Below are 23,346 nucleotides of genomic sequence, written 5' to 3'. Positions count from 1 at the left end.
AGCAAATTAAATATTACAGAAAATTAAATAAAATTAACTTAAAGTAATAGTTTTCACCTAAAAATATGGTTTAAGGCAAAATGATTTTCTTGTTACTATTAATGGTGCATTTCTTTATTAACATTAAGGGGGGGGGGGATCTAAGTATTATTATTTGTAACTATTTTTATTGTTTTACAGACTAGTTACTCTGAATAATCAAACCATTCTACTCACTTGCTCCTGATCAGGAGAGTATTACAGGTTTTTACCAACTGAAACTACCAACTTAAAGTAATAAAATATTTCTTTGGGGAAAAAAATGTTAACATGTGGCATTAAAAAAACGTTTTAAAATAGAATGCAAATGCATGCTCAAAGCTGCCTTAGAACAGTGATTTTGATTTAAGATGTCACCGTGCTTCGTGATATCTAACAGCACACTTCAGAAATCAATATAATTGATGGCTATACAAAAAAAATATAATAGAAAATAAGAAAAAAATAAATAAGACTATCCATAAAACCACAAATAACTAGCTGTTCTTAAGCTGGGGAGGGGAAAATAAGAAAAAAAAAAAGGTTGTAAAGTTTCCTTGATTTCCTAAAAACTCTGTGTCCGAAGTATGGTGTGTACCTCACATGACGAACAGATTTAAAAGGATCAGAAGGAAGGAGGAATAGATGGAGGGAGGGGGAGAGAAAGGCAACACACCACCCTGCAGCTGGGACTTTCTAAACAATAGGATTATTGACAGGAATATAAATCTAACTTTCACACTGAACAGCTAGAGTTTGAAATTTCACAGAAATCCTTATTTTAGAAATCTCAGGGTTGTACGTTTACTGCTGAGATTGCACAACAGCCCAGCGAGTGGCAAAAAAATAACAATAAAAAAAATATCCAGAGCTGTGGAGAACAATATTTGCATTTTGAATCAAGTTCCAGATGATTTATACAGATATAATAAAGTAGTAAATAAGAGTAAAGCATTTAGCTGATTTATAGTAATCCTTATCTTCTAGATAATGACTGTATATGTATTTGACAGTACAACACAATACTTTCAAAACATGTTTTGAGTGTAAGGATCATTTTTACTGAGAAATAGTTCTCCACTTTTGTTAAAAGTAATACAGATTTGATCAAGTTAACATTCTTTGTGTGAAGTTTACAAATTAGATGGCAGATCCAGTCATTCAAGTGTGGCCTACTTTTTGTTTTATATATCTCCTGGTGTTCTAAGGGAAATAATTAAAAAACAACATTGAACTAGAACTTCCATACATGAATGGATCACGCTCCCAAGCCCAACACCACAGTAAAATGACAAATCCTGATGCCATGTCCTAAAACTCTAAATCTGTGGTCACCAGCTTTCCTGAGGATATCCAGTGATCTTAACTATGAGTTTCTAGTGCTGAAATTTTATTCTGGATACTCGCTTAATATATTTGAAGTGTCTGTAACTGGAACTGGTCTCTTTCTCCATGTGCTGTCATGAACAGGATAGTTTACATGGGGTTTTTTTTAAATTATTTTTTGAAAGACCAGAGTTGGGAAAGGTCTTAGAGCAGAAATTCATTTTTTAATGCTAATATTTGTGTCTGTGAACATAACAGATGTGATGTTTGTAATGTGAAACGTGATCACAGCCAAAAATAATTTGAAAATGGCTGCTCTGCAGAGTTTATTTCATGTAAAAGAAACCATTAGAAATGCCAAATGCTTTAACACCACAGCTTGCCCTGGATAAGCATTCGGTCTATGTAAGAATCTAGGAAGGGGAATGTATTACATATGACAAACCTAGGGATTTTCAGCCTGAAACTGCAATTTTAAGTTTACTCTTGAAAAATCAAAATTCAAATCTCTGTTTCCTCCCCTCTGTCCAGTTGTTGTAACTCTTGACCAGGACTGGAAAACCCACCACCAGAGAAACCTTTTCTCTTCTAGTTCAGTAAATGGGATAAAAGAAGCTTTTATGGCAGACACTCAGGACAGCAGGCTGAGAGGGCTGAACAGCACAACTGACCGTATGAGACAAAAGTTCCAAATCAGAGCAGAGAAAACAAAGAAGCAATGCAAGACAAAGGGAAAGCAATAGTAAAATAGTTGTGTGCAATACAGACAGGGGAAAAGGTCTAGAAGGGTGCCTTAGGCTGACTAGTAGTTGATAAAGGATTGGAGTTATGGGCGAAGAAACTGTTTCATGTAGTTCAAGTGTTATGATGTACAGAGGAGTAGATTCCTCTCCCTCCCCCCTTCTTTGTAAATAGGCAGAATGGCATCAACATATGTCCATAGCACACTGGTAATCAAACCACTCATTAACATCTAGAACTGATTAAGTGTTTGGACACAAGAAAAGGTAAAAACTTCTCACTGAAGACTTAATTCAGAGTTAAAGGCATTAGCACTCTTCAGCTTTTGTTGTGATAAAAATCCATCATTTGGTCCTAAATCTTGGTTTCCCATCTCATCCTGACCGTCTCCAATTAGCTAGACAAATAGTCCCAGAGGTACCGCTGAACCAGTACACTGACTGGCACAGCCCTTTCTCACCAATATACACATAGCCTCTGCATCAGATATTTCTGTACCTTGGTTATTTAACAAGCAAAGCATTAAGGGCAGGATTCAGCCCAGTTCATTAAACACATCAAAGGTGAATCTACAAATCCAGTGAAGGAATATGCCCTGTGACAGTCAGAACATCACCTTCTGGCACCTCTCCCTGCTGGAAAGGAATAAGCTGGTTTTATACCTTTTCCCAGTTCCAACCAACATTGCTAAGACAATTTTGGAGCCAGATATTATTTAACATAGCTACAATCATGAAAGGAATAAGGTTCCTATTGGGTAATGCAGTGTGCAGGATAGAAAGAACTGAAAGAAACATCTTGAAATATAAGACTATAGTTAACTTCAATATGTTATTTCTACTACTTGACAAGTTACACCACTTCGTTAGTTCTTTGTTCTTAGTCCTCCTGTTTGTTATCCTCTATCTTAAGTTGCAAGCTTTTCCTCTAAAAGAAAAACACAGTAAGGTATTCCAGTACAATACTTGCACTTTCCATAACAGGTTTACACATTCTTCTGTTCTATACAGGAAAATGTGTAAGCCACTGCCCAGCTTAACATGTTTCCAAAACTCTAAAAATCTAACCACTGTAGATTCTGATCAAGATATGTGAGAAATGCACTGAATATAATTACCAATTACAAATTTTGCAAATTTTTTTACTTACAATAATTTAAATAAATCCTAAAAAAAGGAAGACAACTACAGGTAATTCTCCAGTTACTTTAAAAAAAAAAAAAATTTAAGCCTGTACAGTCTGAAAAATATTACTAGTGTTTGTGAAATAATTCTTTTACAAAATACCATGTACTGTTGACATTTCCCAGGAAGTGTAGGGAACATTAGACACATAACTACAACATTATCAGGGTCAATCACAAAAACCAACAACAAAAGCAAAACACAAACAGGAAAAAAGTGAGTATACGCTGGGCATGAATTGCAATAACTTTGGGCTACATTTTCTCTGTACTCACAGTTGACACTGGTCTCCTTTGATTCCTTTAGTTGTGCAGAAACATTTTCCTGTTTGCATATGACAAATATTTGCATGTCCACTGCACGTGCAAGCTGTAAAATCAAATAGGAAAAGTGAGATTTCTTCACCCATATTTTACTTTATAACCACAGGAATTTTCATAGATTTTAATACTTCATCCTAATAACAATTCCTTCCAGGTGTATTTAAAAAAAAAAAATGCTATTCGGTTATAAGTTTCTTTGAAGAACATTTCTCCAATGCATCATTTAGTTTATTTTCAGTAGAGTTAAGAACTAGGCATCTGTCTGTTAAGAACTATGGTTGTTCTCTATTAAGAGCTATGCATGTGAGGCAGCTCTCCTTCACACATTAAATAACAGCAGTCTGAGAACAGCCATTAAGGTCTACCATTCCAATACGTGATACAGAAAACTATTAACAATGCAATTATTAACAATACAATGGCAAAATTCCACTAGTTTCAAATGTCTACTTAAAGAATATATTATTGCAGATGTTTGGTAAAATGTCTGATATAATTGGAACGCTTGCTTTTAAGAAAAGTGAACAAAAAGAAAGCTTTGAAATCACTTGAACAAAGGCAGAGTTAATACTGTAATTATAGTCAACAAGAATATTTTAGAAGCAAACACAGGCACCTTTAAAGCTCTTGAAATCTGAACTGGAGAAGAGTCACAGAGACATCATGACCACTCCACTCCTTTCTAAACTCAGTGGCTGAAGTAAATCTCTTCACAGTGGCCTGCTCACTGCCACGCCTGCTCCCTGATTCTCACCTCAAAACAAACATTAATGTTTCCAATTCTTGAACTTTTTGCTTTTTCTTCCCATGCTTATATGAATTACCATCTTGCTTAGGCAGTCCTCCCTTTTTTCCAACCAAGCACACAAAACTTAATAACCTTGGTCTGGTACACATGTCACTAAGTTCCCACATCATTCTGGAATAACTACCTGATAATATTCACGCTACACTTAAAGTCTTTCTTTGATACAAAGTAATTCTGAACCTACCTTGACAATCATTATATTTTCACTGAAGTTTTAATTAGGACTAAAAGATTTAATATGTGGGCTCCTGCTTGGGAACAGATCTGGTACTAAGTGGCGAGCTGTCTATAATAAAAGTTTATTTCCCACTTGATAATCCTAATATTGAATTCTTGTCAGAGGGATTGAGTTTTAATGTTCATATTCTACTGATAAGGGATAACACACAATGAATGCTTCTGTAACCATGTCCCATACAACACATACCCTGAACTCTCTGGCCTAGCCTAATATAACAGCCAGACTAGAAACACAATTAAACATAAGATATTGACAGAATGTTGCAGTGTCAGGAACTCAATGGTTTGTTCAGCCTTGAGAACTTGTTAAATAGCCAGCTGAAGCTGAAGGAGGGATTCTTAATAGGGAGGTACTAGAGGTTCAGACTGCCCGCAAGAAACAGAAGTTTCTATGCAGCATCTGACCTTTTTCTCTCTTTCAAAATACAGCTTATAATAACATTTCTGAAAAACAGTTACCAGAGAGTGCTAAATTTTGTTATTTTGTTATTTGGTCTTGACACGCTACAATAAATGTTCATTGAAGTGCTGCTACTATATAATCAGTTATGTTTTCCTAAATTCAGTCATTTTTTCCCTTCTACATTTATGGAATTATTATTTAGACACTTCAAGCTGGAAAAGCCCCTTCTCAAATGTTAACTTTGTGTAACTCTGTGAAAAACAAAGGAATATATTTTTTATGTACAAACCTCATATGATACTTTGTGGAAGGACAAAACCATTTCCTTTGGCAGGACAGACATGACTTGTATTCCCAGATCATGGAATTACCGATAAATCAAACTTTTCAGCACCATTTGTCCACAGGAACATCTAAATCAAAGCAGCACCTATATAGCACACTTCAGTGTAGTATGTGCTCCCTCATGCAGCCATCCACAGACGAATTCCTCTACAATCAGCCATGGATCTCCTTACATCGAAACTGCATCATGTTTTAGTCACTGCACTCTGTCTTTGGAGTTTCCTGGATTTATACTGAAGAACCATTAAATAATGTAAACATAAGATGGAATTTATTTTCCCATGGATTCATCTCCAGATTTTGACATGTGTGTATCCATCACACACACAAATAAAGGATACATTCCTAGTTTGGTCTCTCTCACCAAAACCACCACCACCATGGCTGCTCTACCTCACCTGCATTTTCAGGACACATATGAAACTTCTATAGATCAGTATGGTTGGAAAAGGAGAAGAAAGGAGGAGTCCAGAGGACTCGGAACCTTGTATTCTGGATTCCTCATGAATGAAAAAGCTAGGTCTGACAAGCCCAGCAGCTAGTTTTTTTCTGTTAAAAAATGAAGATAAATTACTCTCATTGATCAAGTAATTTAACTGTTCCCTGGATAATACCTTGAAATAGGACATCAGGAGCTAATAACTTTTACATTATTTTAAAAATCACATATGGACAAATTTTATTTAATGGCAGTGAAAGCATGTTATAATCTCAGGTTTGCAAATTTCCTACCACTCTGTGGACCTCTATGGGAAGGGAGTAACTCAAAAAGCAAAATACATATAAGCCATCCCTGCCTGTTACTGAAGCAAATGTGAATCCATGTTATCAAACAAATGCAACAGGAAAAGCAGGACGATATTATAGTACATTCAGTGGAAAAAGATTTGGATGCCCTTATCTTTGTGCCTCGCTGAAGGTTTTTTCCATTGGCCTACTTCCAAATAATACAAAAACAAGTATGAGCTTTGAGTATGAAGTATATTTACAAATTAATGAACTGAAACCTAAAGTTGCATTTGATTTCAAAGGAACAGAAGATTTACATTCTCCTGTTACCTCAATATTTCCATACTCCTCTTTGCATATTTTCTTTCATAGTTTCTCCTTGTTTTTCTGTGGTTAACCCTTCTCAGTGAATGTTTTCTCTTCTGATACCATTAAAACTGTAGCTACAGTAGCATCTTTTGCAGTCTAATGCTAGTAGCAATATGCCAAATCTCAGGATCGGTTTTAAAAGCATATTTTGTACCAATCATTCTCAGCTGGTAGAAGTCAATATAAGAGATGCCACTTATATATTCCTTTTTTTTTTTTTTTTTAATCCCACCCCTTTCCACTCCCATGCATTTTTTGTCAAGAAACAAGGCTTAAGTTCCAGCAGAAGCAGCTGCAGCTAAAGCCTGCATTAAATAACTCTTTTTATTTTCCTTCCAAAAAAGGACAGTTATCATCTTTAATGTTGATCTAAAGAAATGCTTAACATGATTTTTCTTTGTAAGAACTCCCTAAAGCTGAATGAAAAGGAAATAAGAGTTAAAATGAAAGCTATACTTAATACTTCAGATTTCAAATGCTTTTTCTTTTTTTATCTTTTTTCTCTCTCTCCTCTCTCCCCCCCCCCCCCCCCCCCCCCTTGCGTATTTAATAAAAGGTTTAAGTTTAAGTAGAACTGCATGGTGGTAAGCAGAGATTTCTAACTGAAAATCCCAAGCTTAGACTACTTAATGCTAGGTGGTGAGAGGATCACGTTTTTGCTTTTGATTTTTTGGCACTGTCTACCCCATCTTAATTAACATATCTGAGACACTCTCAAGGAAAATTTCTGAGATCCCATTTCTGTGCCTTACTGTTACGGCACAATATCGTGTTTTCTGTGGCTGTGTACGAAGTTAGCCAAGTCATCCCACTGAGATTCTCAGCCAGTAAGGACAGTTTCAGTTTCTGCCACACTCGAGCATTATACCAAGTTTCAGAATCTTTTAACTGATTCCCTTTCCCCCATTTAGTTCCAATGTCCTTCAGTGTGGCTTTTTGATAGCTACTGCTCTTTCACGTGTACAGTTAGGCACAGTATGAATCTTTTGCAATGTCATGTCTCTTGAGGGATGTTAGGTTAACAGTAAACATTCTCTATTAGGACAATGCTTTAAATGATGTCCAGTTTTTAACGTGAATAATTTTATTTGGGACACTGACAGTCGGCTTAAAATTAGAAGATGAAGCAAGCATATACAGATTTGCTGGGTTAAAAGAAATCCAATATAAGCAGAAACAATCTTTATGCTTTTCAATAGGGGTATTGCATCCCTAACAGAAAGATAGAAACAAATAGAAAGATAACACTTACAAGCCCAGTAGGGAAAGGTTCTTTAAACCTGATAGATATATTTATTTTTTTTAAACAAAGGATACTCTTCCCCCCCCCCCCCCCCCCCCCCCCAAAGAAATCTAGTCAGCTTTTGGCCCTACCCTCAAAAAAACCCACACCACCAGCACAGAAAATCAACCTCACCAATGCCATTGTATCTCATGTGGAGTACCACTGTAAGAACAGTAGTACAAGACTGTTACAGAAGAGACATGATTATCTACAGGGTCCATCAGATTCAGATTCTACTGATGTACGACAGATTCCAGCACTCATAGCAGCACCACACTCAAACACTTTCAGGTTATGATGACACTAATCCTCTCTCAAATCTTCCTGACAGTCACCAATGCAGAGAGTACCTTGAAATCCTGCTTTAACTTTACAGCAAGTTTCAGATACAATAACATTGCAACAGTCTCAATAAATTCTGTAAATTCAATAAATTCTCTATTTCCTCCTAATTTAAGTACTCATATTCACTATTCAAAATTGAGAATTAAACCTATGCAAACCAACCAGTTAAAATGAAATATATAGAATTTTCTTCTTAAAAAAAAAAAAAAAAAAAAAAAAAAAAGGTAAAAATCTGCATCCCAAAACACTACTGACTTTAAATAACAGTAAGTTAATTTCAGGCAACCTATTTTTAATGAGATAATCGCACCTCTCGGATATAACAGGGATTGACAGTATAACATGGCTCCTTTCAGTCATGGGAAAGAAGTACACCTGTCACTCTCTATTTCATAATTCACACAGTGCTAACTGTTTTTAATTATGACAAGACTCAAAATAAATGCCAGCTTCTGCTGGATTTCAGAACCTTCTATTAGGCAAGAATTACCATTAGCCTTACACCTTCAAAATAAACTGCTGTACATGAAACACAGAAAAACTTGTACCAATGCTCATATTTCACTTAAAAATACAAGCAAAGATGGGAATTAGAACTGTCACAATTTTGTCTGTCAAACACTCAGGCACAGAATATAGATATATAGAAAAAAATATATTAAAAATATAGACATATAGAAATATTTTTTAATCAAAATATATTGTACAACTCTGATGGAGACTTTATTTCACGTTGCAGATTCCTGCCCAAACATGTATACATTCTTTAAATCAACTTCCAAAATTTGTGTAAATTATATGGTATGTATATTTTTTTAAAAAATCATATCAGTTACAAAAATTATTCTTGCAAGTAAGACTGGAAACTTTAGCTGCAGCTTTTTGGAACCATTCGTTCACCTCCATCATGACTGAGAAACATGAGTTAAGCACACAAGATCATATAAATGCCTCCACGTTGAGCTCTAATAATGGATTCTGATCCCTTTTATGTTCTAGGTATAGACACAACTCAGAAATCCAGTCCTCTGTAGATGCTGGAAATGATCCCCCAGACTGTCTGGCAAGACTTAAAATCTCATTAATATCAAGTATCTTAGTGCAGATAATAAGCAAACTTTTGTAACAAATTTCCCAGTCATCCTCTTCCTACCATGCTTTGGTTTGTATCACACTCCATGTCCATGAACGCAATTTCACAGGAATGAAACCAAAACCATCTTCTGATGGACACAGTACCACAAAGGTGATTAAGGAACTGGATCATCTTTCATATTAGTGTATGAACTCATCTCAAACCTGCGTTTATATTCTGCACACACACTTTTGTTAAACAGTTACTTTTAATACTTAACTGCCATGCAAACATTTTATTGATCATTAAATATTTCAAATCAATGATCTATGCCTCACAATAAAAAACATGCTTAAAATGTGGAATTTTAAACATATTTTGTTATGTTATTTTTACATATTAACTGAAATTATGACATTAGAGCTTTAAAAACAAAAAAAAAAAAAAAAAAAAATCCTGGCAATATCCACTCTATTTATGGGGAAACAGTGGTTCACAGTACTTTTTTGTACAACATGGAGACTCTAAGTAGAACAGAAAGATTCTATGAAAACAATATAATCCAGCAAAGTAAATCCATGCTGCAAAATCGCAACCCCATAGAATTTATTAAATAATAATTTCACAGCATGATTGATTCAGGGTTGCTAGCTCAGCATATGAATGTTCTTGCCAATGCTGATAACAAAAGAATATCCAGCACTATTTCCATGAAGTATGCATTTTACACAATTGAATTTAAAAACATATATTGCTTAGCTCCCACGCCCAACATAGAGCTGCAAGAGAAATTTTTCTCTCAAACCAAGCTCACTTCAAATGGTACTTTAAGTTAATACGTTTGCTTACGTCAAAGGTTACTAAATCAGTAGCTGCACGAGGATAATTCCTTTAAGACAACTTGCTGATTGTTTTTTAAAAGGAAAGCTACGCAATGCTATTAAATATTGAGGTGTACTACTTTGTTAATTTTGGTAACATGCAAGGCAGAAATTGCTTCAAAAAACATACACGTTGCATCAAAAAAGATACAGTCTTTCTCGTGCAACTAGACTAAGTAAGAAACAGTGAGTATAAACATATTTTAGACATTAAAAGGTAATGTTCAGTTTCACTGTAAATGTTCACCTGTGTAATCCATTAGTCTACTTGCATGAGAACTGCACTTCTGAGACAATTTTCTACATTAGTAATACTGTAAAACTGTACAGTCACTTATTTTTCTAGAAATGTCTATTTAGCTGGAAGCTCATGATACCTTTTTAGTATTCAATAATTACTTTTATAGGAAATACATCCATTTAATGTTTGAGATGGGTAATGTAAAAGCCAACAGATGTGCCCAGCAACATTTATTCAGTATCACTAATTGAGTAGCATTAAAATTAAGGTAAAGAACTTCTTTGAAGCAATAAGCAGTAAAAATAAGAGTATATAAAAAAAAGATGGTATTAGAAAGGACCACTATACATGCAGGTCAAATGAACTGTCATTTTCTAGTGATGTGATTAACCTTCATAATAAACCAGTCTTACTTAGACTAATTAGCACATATATAACTCATTTCATTTTCATCCTTCTCAGTTTCTCTTGTGATTTATCTTTTTTGGTCTCAAACGTATTTATTTTTCATAGTACAATAACAGCACAAAAAAGACAAAAACGATATCTAAATGTATTGACAAAGTACCAAAGGCTGTGAGACAGAGAGAAAAATAGATGGAATAGATAGAATTTTTAGGATTTATATAATTAAGCTATGGAATCTGCAGGAATTCTCCAACCACCCAAATTATACACACACACACAGATCTATATAAAATAACATATGTGTCATTTAAAACACGGTCAGTTATTCCCTATATTCATAAAAAATAGATAATCATTTTACCAGATTAATACTGGATATAAATTTATTCAGGAAAAGGCAAGTATGGCCAATCACCCTGGCAGCATTTTTGTAAAATTAGACACTCCTCACATAGCAATTTCAATTTTCAATGGTTGTCTCAGATTGCAGTGCATTTTAGAGGCTAACCTGGTGGTTACAGAAATGCTCTTGTCCTTAGCCACTTCCCATTGCAAAAGAGCAATTCATACATGACTGGATGCGATTTTAACTCTTCTGAAATTTATAGCCACAGCTAACACAGGCAATTTCCCTTGACTATGACTGAGATCATTTAACTACTAGTAAGGCAATTATGTTTTTCCTGAAAAACATTACTGTGCCACCCAGTCAAACAATCTGGAAGTCACAAGTGAAGGCTCCTGGGGTTTTTGAACTGATACATACATTCCAGAAGTAGCATATTTCTTCTAAAAATCCCAAAACAAATCTGGGACCAGCAAACAGGCTGATTTTCTGTTACAGAAAAAATCCAATTTGGTTACACCAACACAGTCCTATAGCAACCTTTTCCATTTAACAGCCCGTATTTTTTTTTTAAGCCATTTTTATACTGGTAAAATAGCTCTGCAGTGCTTGTATTTCATTATTTCTTCTGTTTACAGCATTCCTCCTGAAAAGTGACTGATTTTTTTTGTTTGTTTATAATAAATACCTCTCAAGCAATCATACCAAATCTGTCTTTAATCATCAACAACTAACATTATAAAGACAGCTTGGAAAACCATAATTTTGTTTTATACTAGTAGATAATGAAAATGGAACACAAAAGATTAAGGCTGAAAGACAGGACATTTTTTGTTGTTATGAACTGAACAGAATCTTAAACAATTAACAAGATTCTTGCTGTGCCTGAATCTTTCATGCCAATACTGAGCTGTAGAACAGAATTTTTATAGCTTGCTCTTGGGATCATTCAGGAATAACACATACAGAAGACAGTATTTTCTACCAAAAAAACCTCTGCCAAACCAAAACATTTCCATGAAAACTCATGAACTATACCAATTTTATTTCCTCCATGTAAATCTGTGTGAAAACCTGAAATTTTTACACTGAATTTGAACATGTAAAACTGAAAAATTCCATGTGAAAGCATTAAAAGCACTTTAATTTCAAGATAAGTTTAACATGTCTTACTTATCAGCTTCCTTTTCATTCTTTCTACTTCTTCTTTTCATTTTTAAACGTAAGTTATTAACAAATAAATAGCCTGCAAATTTTACAGTGGGTTAAGTTGCAGGTTTTTTAAGTTCAAGTCAAAAACTAAAACTCTGTAGCTGATGTATAGTACAGTTCTTTGAGTATGCAAGCATTTATAGAGACGTTTCCTTCACATATGCCCATGCGACTACAAAATATTATTCCTGAAATTACTTTTAGTTTTCTTGTTTGTAAAGAGGCTTCCTACATGAAAACGTAGATAAGATTTGAATTACTTAAAAAAGAAGTAATTTCAGATCTGGCAGACTAAAACTTTTATTAGGTTTAGTAAAATCTAAAACAGTGGGGTTTGTTGGTTTTGGCTTTTCTTTTTAAAGGAAAAACATAAACTGATAGTTTTCTATACCTTCACCTTTGCATGTCCAATCTGAGAAGTGTTTAAGAAGGCATTTTTCATACACCAAAGGCTTAGTACATATATCCTTAAACTGTGAATTTTTAAATTTTCTTGGAAAAGACAGCAGCTTGTCTACTGCCTATTTTGAAAATTTTGGCCAAAAACCTCCCTTCATCAAAAGGCTGATATTTTTTTCCCTCTCACTAAAAAGAGAATGTATAACTTCTTAAATTGTAACAGGAAAAAAATAAATCAAAGATTATTATAAGGCACCATGAAAGCAGAACATTTTAAAACCACTCAGTAGCTATTCATAGAGGCTTTAAATGTTAAAAAAAAATTACAATCTAAGGTGAAAAACAACTGAAATCAACAACTGGTGATTGCAACTATTTGTGTGTATTTGGTCATTCAGAGTAAAAGCCTAAAGAAGAGAAATTACTTATGCAATTTATCAGACAAAAACGCCACAAAATGTAAAGAAGTCAGCAAATCATTTTGTGTTAGCCATTAGGAGGTACAAAATACAACTGATTTTTAATGCATCCAACTGTGAGAGAAGGTTTTTTTCCTTAAATAACTAATGCGGTCTGCCATTGTAAGGTATTGCATTTACTACTCAGAAAATGAAGGCAGAATCAAACTCAATCAAACAGAAATGCTGTTACAAGAGGTTTTTGAGAATCTTCTTTCTACCGGTTGGAAAATTAGTTGCATGATGCCTCAGAAGCTATTTTCTCAACAGTCTGTAGGGGATTTCCAAGACCCCCTGGGGAGAAGAATGACCATTTCAATGCAAAATACACCTAGAAGGGTAGACTCAAAAATTACAAACAAACAAAATGGTTTTTTTTTAAAAAAAAAAAACTATTGTATTTGAGACAACAACACTTACTGTAGTCAAATGTTTATTTAAAGATCGCGTAACAGTTACTTAAGAAAATGTCACCTTCAGCTTACAACTGTCAACCTTCAACTGAAGACTAGCATCTTCTCAGCCTAGAGACAACAGCTCTGTGAGCCCTTTAACTCTTTCAGCACAAGGTAAAAATACGTTTTCTTATAAGAGGCAGACAAAACCACTATATTTCCAGACAGATGAACGTTTCTAAATCATTCCCTGCCTATCTCCTCTGGGAACATCTTTTACAAACCAATGACTTTACAAATTTCATTAGGAAGGTGAACATACTGACACACAGCTCAGACAGCACATCAGAAACACATTTTATAAATATTCCTTATTCCATAAAATAAATTTACAGCATGTAAACCTGAAAAACACAAGAATAAGAATGCAGAGCAACTCATACATCATTGCCAAAAACTATGTTACACAACAACATGCAGGACTTGATCACCAGCATCAGTGAAAGCAATAGAATTGTCATTAATCCTTGTGAAAAGATAAAATAGGCACAGAGATAAAGGAATATAATATAAATCAAACTGCTGTATCTCTTCAATATCTATAAAAATAGTAGGTGGTGATCAATTAAAGGATGCCTGAATTCTTAGTTTTCAGGCTAAGATGCTGAATAAACACAAAACAGCTGCTACTTAGACTAAGATAGCACAAGTTGTTGCTATTCTTTTTACTATTTCAAATATTTTTCTTGCAATACAGATCTAAAAAAAATTTAAATTGTTTATTAAATATGCAGTATTGACTGCATATTTATAAATTTTCAGAAATAAATTTGCCTTCTTTTATTTTTCTTTTTTTAAAAAAGCTACTTTCTTCTCACTCCACTTGCATAAATTAGAATGAACTCCACAGAATGGTGAAGTTACATTAATGCAAAGCAACATACTGTAGCAGTCAGCCTTAACAAAGAAAACTATAATTGATAAAATTGGTTACTAGATATATAGCTACACAATTGTGTTTGTGCAGGGTGGAAAGAAAATTTTGTTATGCAAGAAAAAAAATATCTTCAAAGAGTCAAAAAGACACTTTGACTACCTTATTTTAATCACCTTTAAGAATAAATAAAAGTTTTAACGGTCAGGAGCTGTGAGAGTGGGTTGAACTTAACTTATTACCTTCCGAGTATGGTAATAAAATAACACTATATAATGTGGATGGGAGAGTATGCCACCTTGAACAGCTCAATTTGACCAAAATTGGACTCAAATGAACCAAAAAAATATTCCATGCCATAAAATGTCATGCTCAGCAATAAAAATTTGAGCAGGGGTAGGCAGGGTAGTGATGTGGGAGACAGCCATTGCTTGGAGATTAGCCGGGCATCAGGCCACTTGTGTGAAGCTGATGAGTGGCTTGGTTTGGTCCCATCTCCCACCCCACTTTTTCCTTCCCCTGTTACACTGTTCTTATCTCAGCCCATGGGTTTTCTTGCTTTTGCTCTTACTGTTCTCTTCCCATCCCGCTGTGGGGGAGCAGAGAGCGAGCAAGTGGCTGAGTGGTGTTTAGCTGCTGGCCGGGGTCAACCCACCACACTGTCAGCAGTTTTGCACAAACACCAGTTTTTTCAATAGCAATCCTAAACTGATGCTGGAACCAGTACTTTCCCACGCTGCTGCTCCTAAAATCAGACCACTCTGCAATGAGCACACATATCCTGATGTAGTAAGTAAGATCAAATTTAGAGAATCAAGTATTAACTGTAAAAAGTTGTGCTTGACAGGAGATTTATACAAGTTTTCTGCATGCAATCAAGGAAAATCATCAAAAAGATTTAAAGATGTGGAACATAAATCCTGTCAAAACCTTACGAAATCCGACAGCCACCCAAATAATCTCCCTCTGGAGATTAAATGTGAGGAATGTTACATTCAGCAGTTGCTTTTTCTTTTTTCTCCCATAAAATTATAGATATCTGAACACAGCTTGACAATGACACTTTCCTTGAAGTATAACTCCAGGTCCTTCACCTAGGATTATTCTAAAATAGGTTATGGAATACAAATGTATCTATAAAAAGGTTCCTAGTTTTAGCCGAGGTTTTGCTTTTAATTTCCAATTAATTATGCTACAAATCATACTTTGTAATAAAGGTCTAATCCACAACAAAGCAAAAAGAAAATTATATGTATACACAACAATTAATAGCATACTGAAAAGTTTGTTTGGCAGTCAAAAAGTAACTGCAACAGTAATTTGTTGAAGATGTCTTTTTCTGAGTTTGTCAACTAATTTTTCTTATGGCAATCTGCTTTTCTTCTGCTTTAGTAGCACTGGATTTATTTCAAATACATTCTGATTGGAGTGAATTAAATTGAAGTTCATAACTAAACACAACTACAGGCATTTTATTCAGTCCGTGTTCAGATTATCTGGAATACTGTTCAATAAACAGCATTCACTAAAGGAGGGAAAATAAATTTTAAAATCACCTTTGGGGAAAGGTCTTAAAAAAAATGCTAACTATTCTAATGATCTCCCTTTAAAAAGCAATATGAAGCTTCTCTTTAATATCTTATCATGCTATGATCTCTTTTCTTTATATTTTACATGTACTAAGAAGCCCTCTACCTACTATTAAAACCAATTTCAGCATTTTAGTTAAAATTAAGTAGTTTTATTCCTAATAAGGTACACGATAAAATGAGAAATTGGTGTCATCATCTCTATTCAACCTTGTAAAGAAAGAAAAGAAAAAAAAACCACACACACACACAAAAAAAACCCACAAAACAACACTAAGTAAAAAAACCACCACTACCACAAAATGGGTTTTCTTGACAGCCCCCTTATCTGCTAAAACCTTTGGTTATATTGTTTGTATAGGATAAACAAAATCGTGTTTTCAATTGGAATTTAGCACCTCATGTGAGCTTTTCTTTTTCTGCATAATCCTAAATTAGTTTCTTTTCACAGAGTTTTACTATGAACTTGTGACCCACTGTTTTCTAGAAACCAAGGTACAAGACTAACAGTGTAAGTGAATACTTTTTTTAAATTAGTTCTGTACCTAGTACCTGAGGACACTATAAAGCATACCGAACTCTTCCCCCGCCCCCCGGTCTCCAACATTTATCCATTTTTATTTAAAATGTCTTTTTTCACACAGACTCCAGTATCATAAGGTTCCAATCCACTGAATACCTGTTATTTATGTGAACCACCACAAAGTACCTGGACTAAAAGATTTTTTTTATTTTGAACACAGACTTAGTCACTGTGAAAAGAAGGCTTCTAAAACATAATATTTAACCCAATATAAAACTTCCTTTAAAACCTTAGACTTCTAACGATGGAATGCCCAATCCCATGATCTTAAATGCATTAGTGAATTCCATAAATGCAATTCTCATCATGCTAGATATTAAAACAGCTAAACAGAAAAACTTTGTATAAAACACTGTACCCCAAATTGCCATTCTGTAAGACAGCCACAACTCCCATCAATTCATGTTCATTCCTAATTCTATTTTAGGAAGATACAGAAGAAAATGGTTTTGTTGCTATTTATACTACTAGTCAAGGATACTGTGTTCCTTTACACCTTCTACGTTTCTGTTAGTTTTTCCTGCAGATGACAGTTAAAAGCTCTCTGTCCTCATTCTTAGTCCTACCTTACATAAAACTTAAGGTCCCCAAATATAAGATTTTGGACCAGAAACCTTTTCAAAACAGAATTCTCCTGTGAAGAGAAAAGACCAAATTTACAGCTGTCTACAACAGTAGTGGAATTCACCCACTTAGCTAATTTCTGATATAAAGTTAAACACTGAGTATCACTCTAATATTTCTAGTAAAAAATAATCAATCTAACGCTACATAGTGATAAAGCTTATTTTTTGCCATTCTCATTAGTTTCACAACAGCACAGGTGCTGACATCTATGGACAACACTGGACAAAAAAGCATCCAAACCCCAGGCATTGCGGTGCAGTCAGAGTCACAATGAAATGTACAGGAATTAATATTTTGAAGAGTAAAGTATCATTGCAAACAGGGTGGGGAATTGCCTTCCAGGTACTTCAGTTGATCCCCACCAGAACTTTCTAGCTCTCAATATCCTGCTCGTTCGTGTTAAATGCTGCACCAAGCCTGTATCCACATGACACCAGAGGAGGTTATCAGCTTTGGCTAAGTGTTAAAAATACTAGGTGTAAGAAAGCTACAGGGTCCTGTTTTCCAACTACCAGCAACTAAGTATTCTTGGTTTGTTGGTGTTATCTTGACAACTAATATCTTTTACTACTTCTGTATAATATTTTCCTCTTGGTCCTGTGCTGCATTCTAGGGATGTATGCGCGCACACCCATCTACTACAAAGATTGCTGCTGTTGTCACCACCAGCTGAAAAGCATGAGACATCAATGATTACAAGACAGCTTAAACATGACCAAAAACTGTAAGATTCCTTACAGTCCTAACTGGACTTTTGTGGCTGGACACATCACATTTCCCATTTTGAAAATTTAAATACAAGAGAAGAATAATTTTTTAAAATACAAGAAATTGTGGGTTTTTTAAAGTCTCTCAGAAATAATCTATACACTATTTATTACAAAACTAAATGTTGTACCCAGTTTGTTTTTAGTTTACCTGACTTCAATAAGCAATTTTATGGCTACCAGACTCAACGGGAGGAAAGATTGATGATTGCTTGAGAACCAAAATTTAGATGTTCTATTTTAAATTTCTACCTTCTTCATATAATCATTTTATATAGAAATGCATTATGTGATATAATTTGGACTGTGAACATCTGTCCTTTGTTTCTAAATAATTAACGATATAAGCAAAACATCAGGTCATTGCTCACTGAAGATTAATAGCTAGGAACAGCAGCTTTTGTGCTATTAAAACTATTACTACAGGCTAATACAAACATGCTTCTGGACACGTGTCACCACTTTGTGGTCATAGCAGCAGAAAAAGTTAATTGAAATAAAACAAAAACTAATACACTAGTTAAACTATCTCTGTTTTTTAAATGTTGTTCCAACTGCTAGCATATAATTTTCTAGAAGTTATAAAAAATAAAAAATGATCAATTAATTCTCTTTAGCATCTAACTTTATTGAGCTCACATATTTTTTGTTTCCTTGGTTATCACAGATTATTATAATTCCTACATATTGTCATCAAAATGACAGTCCTTATGACTGTTCCCCACAGAGAACTGGTATTAACAGATGTTGTAAGTGATACCAGTGATGGATATCAGAGGCTGGGAAAGCTTCAAGGGCAGGTTACCAAATTAAATTTCAGTACTAAGGCATTAGGCTTCCAGGTTTGGAAGTTTAACACTTTGGAAGTTTGGGACTTTGACACCTAAATCCCTCAAAAAGCAAATGATTCCATCTGCTCCAACTACTAAAGGTTTTGCCTACCCTGACTAAAGATGTGCAGGTTTGAATCAACTGATTCTCAGGATGGAAATGGCCCTGGGTGCACTAACTATAAAATTCTTATGCAAAAGGCAGATGCTCCTTTCAGTACCTTGATTTTAAAACAAATTAACTGTAGTTCGCATGCTCCTAGCTGATCTCAATGCTAGCTATATATATGGATATAGTCTGATCATACTATGCACAGAATTCAGGCAATGTGCACAGAATATCCCATTTCAGAATACAAAATCAATTTAGGCAATACATGCTTTGACCGTTAGTTCATCAAGAACAGTAGCTAGTTGTGTGCAGGTAAAAACTATTAGACACAGGATCATAGAATCCTTTAGATTGGAAAACACCTTTAAGATCATCGAGTCTAAACTGTTAACCCAGGAATACCAAGTCCATCACTAAACCATGTCCCTAAGCACCACACCTATACATTTTCTTACATGCTTCCAGGGATGGTGATTCCACCACCTCCCTGGCCAACCTGGTCCAATGCTTGACCACCCTTTCAGTGAAGAAATTTTTCCTCATACCCAATCTAAACCTCCCGTGGCACAACCTGAGGCCATTTCCTCTTGCTCTATCACTTGTTATCTTGGAGAAGAGACCAACCCCCACCTGCCTGCAGCCTCCTGTCTGAGCTGTGGAGAGCAATAAGGTCCCCCCTGAGCCTCCTTTTCTCCAGGTTAAATGCCCCCAGTTCCCTCAGCCGCTCCTCACCAGCCTTGTGCTCCAGCCCCTTCCCCAGCCCCGCTGCCCGGCTCTGGACACGCTGTAGCCCCTCCATGTCCCTCTTGTCGTGCGGGGCCCAGACCTGAGCCCAGGGTTCGAGGTGCGGCCCCACCAGTGCCAAGTACAGGGGGACGGTCACTGTCCTGGTCCTGCTGGCCACACTATTTCAGATACAAGCCAGGGTGCTGTTGGCCCCCTTGCCCCCCTGGGCACCCTGCTGGCTCCTGCCCAGCCGGCCGTCAGCCAGCCCCCCCAGGCCCTTTCCCCCCAGGCAGCTCCCAGCCCCCTGCCCCAGCCCGCAGCGCTGCCTGGGGCTGGTGTGACCCACGGGCAGGGCCCGGCACTGAGCCTGGTTGAACCTCATGCAAGTGGCCCCGGCACATCTGCCCGGCCTGCCCAGACCCCCCTGCAGAGCCCCCTGCCCCCCGGCAGGTCAGCACTGACCCCCAACGGGGTGCCGTCTGCAGACTGAGGGTGCACTCAGGCCCCCATCCAGTTTGTCAATGAAGATATTCAACAGAATTGGCCCAGCACTGAGCCCACTTATGACCTGCTGCCAGCCAGAGGTGACTCCATTTACTACCACTCTGAGCTCAACTGTCCAGCAAACCTTTTATGCAGCATAGAGCACACCCGTCCAAGCCATGAGCAGCCAGTTTCTCCAGGAGATGCTGTGGGAGTCAATATCAAAGGCTTTACTAAGGTCCAGGTCAACAACGTCCACAGCCTTTCCCTCATCCACTAAGCGGGTCACCTTGTAGAGGGAGATCGGGTTTGTCAAGCCAGACCCATCTTTATCTTTCACAAGCCCAGGTGGCTGGGCCTGATCCCCCAGTTGTCCTGCACGTGCCGCATGATGGCCCTCATGGTGAGCTGCTCCATAACCTCCCCCAGCACCGAGGTCAGGCTGACAGACTCATAGTGCCCCAGATCCTCCTTCCTGCCCTTCTTGTAGATTGGGGTCACACTGGCTGACTGCCAGTCTTCTGGGACCTCCCTGGTCAGCCAGGACTGTTGATAAGCGATGGACAGTGGCTTGGTGAGCTCCTCCACCAGCTCCCTCAGTGCTCCCAGGTGGATCCCATCTGACTCCATATACCTGTGTATTTCTGAGCGGAGCAGCAGGTCACTGCTTCCTCCTGCACTGTGGGGACTTCATTCCGCTCCTCCTTATCCCTCTCTTCCAGGTCAGGGGATGCCTCAGTTTTCTGGAAAAAGCTTATTTGCTTATTTACTCATTGACTTAAAAGTGAGCATTTGGCTCGCTTAGGTCAGGTGTAAAAGCATGTGCAAAAAAAAAAAAACAGGGGTACAACCATAAAACTTTACAGTAAAGGCACAAAATAAAGATTACAGGGCTATAAAAACCAGCACAAGCATTTATGCTAAGAATTGTAATGAGCAATCAGGCAAGGAGTTTTTGTTGGGAGTTGGGGTTTCGGGGGACTTTTTGTTCTTTGGGAGTTTGGTTGGCTTCAGTGGGGTTTTGGGGGGCTTTTCTTGTTCTCTTTGATTTGGCCACATAATATTTGACAGAGCTATACATCGGTCATCAAATGCACTTTCAGATCTCACAGTATGAAGTTAATACTGTGATACTCTAACAGTTATTAGTTGACAGTTCATTGAGAATTTACAACTTTTCAGTCCACTGAATGTGTTTTGGGGATAAAAGCTTTACTACATGTCCAGCTGTTTAACAAATCGAGAACCTAGTAAACAAAAACAAACAAAAAAAAAAAACCCACACCAAAAAACAAAGCACCAAAAACCCAAGAAAAGGCAGCTTGAACTCTACACACAAATACACTCATTGCCAGACCTCAAAATAATGGTCTAACTTCCTTTACAAGCATATCACATAAATGAGACAGTGCAGTTGCGTTAGATTTGGGTTTTGAAAAGCCTTAGTGCAAAAGTGCTTCATGCTACAAGTCAGAGAAAGTATGGATAACTGTATTGTAACAAGAAAGGTATAAGTCAGGGCAAAACTGGTGGAGTTGCAAAGCTATTCAACAGATAGCAGCGTGTCTCCTCTGTCCCTGTTCAGCTGTGTTAATTCCACTTTACAAAGAAGATAGAATTAAACAGAAGTAGGTGAAACAATATAAAAAGCATCTTACTGAAGCAGAGAAGTCATTACTGTACAAAGTTTACCAAGCTATTTGTACAACACGTGCAGGTTTTGCATGCATTTTTAAGGAAACATAGAATCATAAAACATGATAGCAAACAGAGGCACAGAAAAATGAAAGCTGGGAAAAAATAGCATGAATACTCATACCAGCTGAGGTCAATTTGTAATCAACTTTGATTATGGTATTATTAAACAGTATTCAAACTTTGCACACTGAAAATCTTCAACCAGCCAATGAATATGAAGGCAGTGGAGATCTGTTGTAAATCACTGTTTAAACACTTGACTAGAGCTTAGTGGTAACGTAAATATAAATTTGAAGAATTCTTGCAAGGTTTTCAAAGATGGATATTATGCTCCCTTAGGAATGGTATATGGAACCAAAATAACAGGACATGAAAAATAGAAGTTTTGAAATGTCTGGCCTTTAATGCCTCAGTATATGGCACTGTTTTCAAATCACAGAACAGCTGAGGTTGGAATGGACCCCTGGAGATCATCTGGTCCAACCCACCTGCCCAGCTAGGGCCACATAAAGCCAGTTGCCCAGGACCCTATCCAGAGGGGTTTTGAGTATCTCCAAGGAGGAAGTATCCACAGCCTCTCTGGGCAATCTGCTCCAGTGCTCAGTCAACACTCACAGTAATAAAAAAAAAAAAAAAAAAAAAAAAAATTAGCACACTAAAATTGCCTTTTCAAAAGCAGACTATAAATTTAATCTAAAACAAAGTCATTATCACTTTCCTACTGCTCAGACTGCTGGCATGAATTACCTACAACAACTAGAAATTACTAGAATATTTAACCGTGTTGTTAAAGAGAAGAAATCCCCCAATTGTACAGCTATTTTACGATAGTCCTGAAAAGTTACCAACATATGCATCAGACACCGGCCAGTGGTAGGACCTTCCTGACAGACAGAATCTTCAATTCCTATTCTACCTTAAAATATTTACAAAGGCCAGGATTGCTGCAGAAACTGTTTCTAAAGTTCTGAATCACAACAAAACAAAATGAGTTCAGATACTGAAAAAAAATCCCTTGATGAAGTTTTAAACTTAAGATTTCATTTCTCCCTCCAAAAACTATTTCCCAGGCCAGTGGCATCTACCTAGTTTTGCCTGTTTCAAGTAGCATCATACAGTTCCTAATGCTAAGATACATTAGTCTCCAGGTGTTCTTAGACTTAAACTCAAGCATAATGTCATTGTGATATGATATTTACTAAATAAAATAAATCTTAGGGAAATAATTTCTTCCACTTTTGAGTTTACTGCTGTAAATACAGTCATAAAGTGTTTATATTCAGAATATTTAGGTTGATGCTTCTCTACACCTGCCCTATGCAATCCCAAACTACAGGTAATTTAAAAGCTATGTAGTGATAGTGTTGAAGTGAAAAATTAAGACTGCTGCTTTCTGTTCCCTCACTGCCTGTATAACTTTTTTGAGATCTAGAAAAATAAGTCTAAAGGGAAATTACCAGGTACCT

General features: G+C 36.4%; 1 protein-coding gene across 8 annotated transcripts in view; it reads right to left on the bottom strand.

The window, feature by feature from the left end:
- ATRNL1 (attractin like 1) overlaps positions 1-23,346 on the bottom strand; it is a 570,901-nt gene that overhangs the window by 395,017 nt on the left and 152,538 nt on the right. For all 8 annotated transcript variants that reach the window (XR_013930596.1, XR_013930597.1, XR_013930598.1 and 5 more), the window contains exon 20: positions 3,545-3,638. Coding sequence is in view for 5 of the 8 variants with exons in the window: in XM_080403249.1 (XP_080259375.1) it covers positions 3,545-3,638 (94 nt within the window). In the remaining 3 variants the exon portion in view is untranslated. The remainder of the gene's footprint in view (positions 1-3,544; positions 3,639-23,346) is intronic.

Source organism: Falco punctatus (genome assembly GCF_963210335.1).
Source record: "Falco punctatus genome assembly, chromosome: 9".
Lineage (NCBI taxonomy): Eukaryota > Metazoa > Chordata > Aves > Falconiformes > Falconidae > Falco > Falco punctatus.
This window is presented reverse-complemented; position numbering and strand designations above follow the sequence as displayed.